At 32.8% G+C, this 6,559-nt stretch overlaps 1 protein-coding gene across 1 annotated transcript in view; it reads left to right on the plus strand.

The window, feature by feature from the left end:
• The first annotated feature begins 1,836 nt into the window (after nt 1-1,836).
• Nucleotides 1,837-6,559, plus strand: part of LOC105359509 (ribonuclease H2 subunit C) — a 5,472-nt gene continuing 749 nt past the window's right edge. The window contains exon 1 of the mRNA XM_011496123.1: nt 1,837-1,978. Coding sequence (XP_011494425.1) covers nt 1,837-1,978 — 142 coding nt within the window. The remainder of the gene's footprint in view (nt 1,979-6,559) is intronic.

Raw genomic sequence — 6,559 nt, forward strand, 5'->3', positions numbered from 1 at the left:
GGAGGGGAGATGGGAGGGGAGAAGAGCAAAAAAGTCTTTAGCGAGTCACAAAAGCGTAGCTGCTAACTCGTAGCTCTGTCTTTATTCTCGAAGCCTCGCAGTCGCTCGCCGACTTCATTATCGCTTGATAAATAGCTCGAACGGCCGCCGCCATTATTTTAATTAGGGAATTTGAGCGTGATGAAGAAGGGATTTTTTTTCGGGAGAGAAGCGAAGCGAGGCTCTCGTGGGTCGCGTGAATGGGACGAAAAAGCTAAGCCACGAGCTTCCGACGTACTCGGGGTCCCGGGCTTAAGACGGCGAAGACGGCATCGGGGAAACTGGAGCGAGACCCACTGCGCGGAGACACCGAAACATGACCGCAGACGCCTTCTTAATATTTTGTTTTTTATTTCCTCTTTCTTTGTTTTTTTTTTGTTTTTTTTTTTGTTTGTTTTTTTTAATGGAACGCTGCGTTGCAATCGCGTTTGCATTTTTCCAAAACCGATATTCGATTATACGACCGATATTCTGGCTGGCTTGAGAGTATTGCTTGCTTCGGCAAAAGTTTCGAGCGGTGCATGTCGAGCTATCGACATCTTCGTTCAATTGAATAGCAGAAAGTAAGCAAAATGTCGATTAGTAACTAGTAAGTCCGTGCGTGCATTCCATGCTTACAAACATTCGAAGCTTATGCCCGCGTTACGATATAATTAAGGATGCGACTATTTTTGTAAATCAACGACATTTCATAATTTAGCGAAGGGAATTTAGGACGGAGAGGGATCCGATGCATATTGCCTACCGAGGGAAGAAATAGCGTTAATAAAGGGGCGGATAGTATAGAAAAAAAATATAGATTAAGAAATAACTTTGATCGCGTAAGGAATGAAAGTAAATCTGTGTATAATTATAGGTATTTGTTTACGTCTTTTATTAATGCATATACATGTATTAGCCTAAGTTTTAAAACATTTTTTTTTGCTATTGTTTTTTTTTTTTTTTTTTTCTTATATTCGATGAAGAAGTTTTTCAACTCATCCGTTCTCTTTAATCTTTATTGATTAACGAATGTTACAATTTCAGTGTAATCGTTCCCTTATTTAGGCTTAATAAATTGTAAAATTCTTGCTTCGGCGTGTATTTAATAGAACTTGTACGTAAAATAAATATATCGTACGTTTGATCAAATTTCTTCTTTTGATCAATTCGTTAGGAATTTAAACTCCGTAGGGATTAAATTCACTAATATGATTATCGTATTGTTAATTCTACGCCGCAGATGTCTTTTATCAATGCTATAACAGGTAAATTGCGTCTACTTTATAATGGATCGTATAATTGTTAAGTGAAAATGTCAGTGAAATCAAAAGGCTGTGATCCAAATCTAATTGAAGCTGAATCTCCTAATGATAATTTCTTACCGTCCAAATATTCAAAGGTAAAAAAATACTCTTTGTAGGTTCTTTATTTTTATTCGATTTACTTCGATATACACTTTTGAAAGCACTTTTTAAGGAAATCTTAAAGCGCGACTACTTAATGATGAAAATAATTTCGAGATTAACGTTTCGCCGCCCCTCTCCCACCGACTCCCACGCGTGCTATACACCCTCGTGCTTGCTCGTGTCATTTGTTTCGTGGGAGATTTTCAGATGAAACACCAAAGATGAAACGTAACCACCAATCACCGTCAAAAAGTCCGTCGTACAAGATTGTCCTTGGAAAATTATTTGATTATTCCGAGCGTAGTAGGTAGCCGCGCGCGCGCACGTGTGTGTGTGTGTGTGTGTGTGTGTGTGTGTGAGGAGAGCCCGAGTCGCGTGCATTGTAACGGAGGTGAGGGAGGACGTTGTGATGGGGAAGAGTGGATGGGGCATGGGTAAGGGACAGACACGATCGCAGAATTGCCGGATAGCACCCCCGGAATTCGAGTGGAGGGCTTGCGAAAGCGTCGTGCACGACGTCGGCGTAGGAAAAATCTTTAACGAGGACGGAGGTGAGCCGCCAGACGAGAGCTTTTGGAGCGGCTCCAAGTGCGGCATCCGCGGAAGGGTGGGCGACACGCGGGCTGACGTCCCCTGAGTCTTGAGTGCTTGCAGTTCGCGTTTTACGAAGAGCTTGGGCCGTTCGACGCGTAGGACGAGCGAGCGGGTAAAAGCAAACGTAAGCAAATCGAGACTTTTCCGCTCTTACCCCGCCTATAATGGATATTTAACGGCCTCAGTGATAAAGGAGAAATCGAATTTTGGACTAATAAATAACTTATCTGCATTGCGTCTTGGTATTTATTTGTGTTGTCGGCCCAGATTTGCTTTCGTCCTACAAAAGGACAGGGAAACCGAGCCATGGAAATTCGACAACGTATATATATATATATATATATATATATATATATATATATCACCTATATAACGAGACAAAGGGATTTGTGGCATTAATTGTTTACCTTTCCAACGAAATGCTAATAAAGTTGCTATTGTAATGGGATCGGTTTGATTAATCACGATGATTCGTAACTCCAATTAAATATTTATTCAGTTTGTTAGCAAGACAATCGTTTTTTCGTTTCTTTCGTTGCAATCATCATAATATTTTGCTGGATTTGCCGAGCATGGTTGACCTGAGGTAAATCTATAATTTGTAACGCGAGTTAAAAGTCTGCGTGTCGAGCTTTTGCGTTTTTATTATAATTATGGGAATTTGCAATATCACGAGCTCGGTAATATTAAGAATATGATATTGCAGAAAATGATTGTTGGAGGTCTGTTGAGTAGTTGGATTTCGAGGCAGCGAGTGAAAATTAATTCAAATTATTAAGTTTGTTTGGTTGCTAATTCTCTCGCTAATAGAAAATCTTTTTATCACTGTCATTTTTACCGAAGGATTTTTCTTTCTTTTATGCGATTAGTAATCTTCTTATGATTACCGACCGATTGGCAGTTTGCTAAATACTGCAATACCGCGTATTCTCTCTCTCTCTCTCTCTCTCTCTCTCTCTCTCTCTCTCTCAAGATTAGTTATTTGCTTAGAGTTAACTGTAATTAGTGGTTCGCAGTTTATAAAGCGAAAATAATCGCGCAAATAAATAAATTCAAAATATTTATCATTGATAAAGCAGAATTTTACAAGGCTTGCGAAATATAAGAAAAATTAATAATTTTCCAGATGTATACTGTACTGCAACAGTTATATTATAATATTACAAAAGACGTATCTACGCGTTGCAGAAAGAATCGTTGTTAATTCCTAAGCTTTAATCGGCTACTTTAAATACAATATAAGGTTGAGAAAAATTTCACTTTTATGCGATTAAAATATAATATAATTATTTGCGCTCCGAGGCACTAAAATGTAAATATTAATTATAGCTGCATTAGCAAGTATTCAAAGAATTTTCCATTCAAATCTCAAGCATACATCACGGCATTGTTGTTAAACTTTAGAAATGATAATCAAGTTAAAAATCAAAAAAAAAAAAAAAAAAAAAAAAAAAAAAAAAATTAATGGAAAGCTCGGCTTGCATTAAGAAGAAAAATTTAATACAATAAATACGATAGGGTAAAGTAGATACAATTTTCAGAATACTTTTAATGCGATACATTCCAATGAGTCGCTGGCAAGTTTTTATGATCCTCCCAATGGCCATAATGCTTTTACGAACGTGTTTACGACATTGGAGTGTTTACGATTTTAACGTTAAAGCCTGATTGGCCACTAATATAATGAAGTCACGCAAGCGTTCGACAATCTCCGCAACGCGGGACGTTACATTTTAATTGATCTGAAATTGATGTAACCCGCTACTTGATACCCCTTGAGCCCCTTTACTAAACACTAACGGAATAATGTCATTTTACTCCCCGAGTCCAATTGATCTTTGGTAATAGAATTTTTCAACGCTCGCTCGCTCGCTCTTCCCAGCATCTCATCTCATCTCATCTCATATACGTATATCTAACGCTATCGCGCTGAACTTTCAAGTCGCGCACCGATGAAATTCCTCTCAACGATTCACGTTCCTGCTATCTACAACATCTTCCGGGTTATTGCTTGCAAATGCGCTGAAAATTCTAAATGTTTATGCTCGAGAAATTCTGTGCTACGGTGCTAGGTAAAGTAGTCGGAAATATCGACGGAAAGCTTCGTTCATTGCCAAATGAACATTTGCTCCTGGGACAGTGACGTATGTATTGCAAGACTTTCCTTTATAGTTGTAATTTGAAGCTGTATTATCGTAATTGTTGCTTAACAAAAGGACTTTTCAAAGGCGGTCAATTGTATTATCCGGCTACATAGCCGTTAATTAAAGTCAAATGCAAGTAATCTAAGAATAACTTTAATATATTATTCCAACATGGATTAGATGAGAATTTACCATGGCAACTATCATTTTTATTCTTATATCGATGATCTTTTTTCTTCTTCTTTTTTTGTTTCTTTTTCTCTTTTTACTTACAATGAATTGATTTCTGTTGCGATAATTAATAATCATCTAATCTAGCTAAATCGCCGGAAATCTAAAAAAAATTAACATCCACTAATGATTAAGACGATAATGAGATCCACTATTATTAATTCATAAATTAATTTCTTTGCAAATAAAGTCACTGATTTTTGTACGTTATTTATCAGGTAGTATGAATTATGTAATAATGTGTAAAATGGAATTCAAAAATTGATTTCTTTCAATTTGTTATAGACCTCCTAATATTCACCATAAAAATTTAATAACAATTAATAAGGAAACGATTTTTAATGAGTAATTTGTATTTACAATTAATTATTATTACTGTTAAAAATATAATAAAAACTATATATACATATATATATATATATATATATATATATATATATATTTATTTTTTTTGTTTTTTTGTTTTTTTGTTTTTTTGTTTGTTTGTTTACCATTCATAATTAAAATCAAATGCACTGTTCATTCTCGATTAAATGGAGAATTACAAAAATAATGATAATAAAGTGATATTATTATATATTACTGTTGGAAAGACATCGATATTTAGAAAATAGAGATTAACAATTGGATAGGTGAAAAAACAATTAGGTTTTGGAAGAATAATATTTGAACGTTGTAGAACATAATTAATAACGGTTAATAGTTTTATTTATAATAGTACTTATAATAATATACTATATACAATTGTAGTTATAAATATTATCGAAATTACGTCTACATTTAGTATCAAATTTATTTATAAATAATGAATTTCTATTCGTGGGAGGACTTTGTGCATGAAGTTTTGCATTTCAATGCTTCAACTAATTTATTTATATAAATTTATTTATAATCCATATCTTCAGTTGATTATGGTGAGTTTAATATATTTAATACAGTTTGAAATATTCTTACTATTTTATTCTAAGCAAATAAACTAACGATTAAAAATTGTTCCAATTTATAAAATCTACAAATCGTATTTCAATATAATTGAGTGACTTTTAAACGATTCTGTTTGCAAGTTTTAACGTAATGTAAAATTCTATTGTTAGTTAAAATCTTTTTTTTCTTTTTTCTTTTTCGTAAAGTTAAATTAAAATTGACAATTGAAAGGATAATAGGAACGAACTGAAGAATGACGTTAAATATACGAGAAATACTACTTTCATCAAATTGACTATTAAAAACATAAGCTTTTAATTAATTGAACGTAATTTTGTCTAAAATCTTCGTTCTTTTATGGACTCAAATTCCCTCTAACAAGTTGTTTTATTTCCATCGTTAGCTTACAAAATTATATATAGAAATGTTCTTTCAATTCTATTTGTTTTATTTATAAATATAGATTATTAAGTACCACGTATGACAATGAAAATATTTGACATGCAAATTTATAGTCATATAACGAATAAATATAATAATAACGTAATTTTATAGTGGCAATTGTTAAATAAGATAATAAAATAATAATTAAGCTTGCAAGAATGGTGATGCTGTATACGATTAATAAACTTAAAATAAAAGCGATAAAACTCAATTTGATTATTTTTATTACAAGAAATAATTTTTGATGGTTTTATTCTATTTCTTCCACGTTATATATACTAATCAACCTGTTATTATTATTGTTTTATCGTGGAATTGATCAAAGATTAATTCTTGAACATTTATTTATATACTTTAAAAATGGAAGCAATAAATCTATTAAAAGTATTAAATTAATTTAAATAAAATTATCTTGATTAAAAGTAATTAAATTATTTTCTTTATAATTTTTTTTCTTTTTTTGTATAATCGAAACGAAATTGCTTCGCGAATGTATAATAAAATTTCAATAAAAATAATTAAATACAATGGATAAATGGATTTTTCCTAATAGAGAAAATCAGATTTTCTATATTCTTTATTTTTTTTTTTTTTTTTTTTTTTTTTTTTTTTTTGTCACGAAACGCTTCGAGCTAAGAAACGGCGTGACCGAGAAACTTCAAATGTTTACGCGGGAAACTCCCTCCCCAAACGCTTTTCACTGTCACATATTGTAGTTTAAAAAATTGAATGAAGATAAAATAATCGTTTCGCTTTTCGCTAATAAAGTCTAGAGCACCGAGTTCTGTTGCGAAA

Source organism: Ceratosolen solmsi, unplaced genomic scaffold (genome assembly GCF_000503995.2).
Source record: "Ceratosolen solmsi marchali unplaced genomic scaffold, CerSol_1.0 scaffold11, whole genome shotgun sequence".
NCBI classification, from domain to species: domain Eukaryota; kingdom Metazoa; phylum Arthropoda; class Insecta; order Hymenoptera; family Agaonidae; genus Ceratosolen; species Ceratosolen solmsi.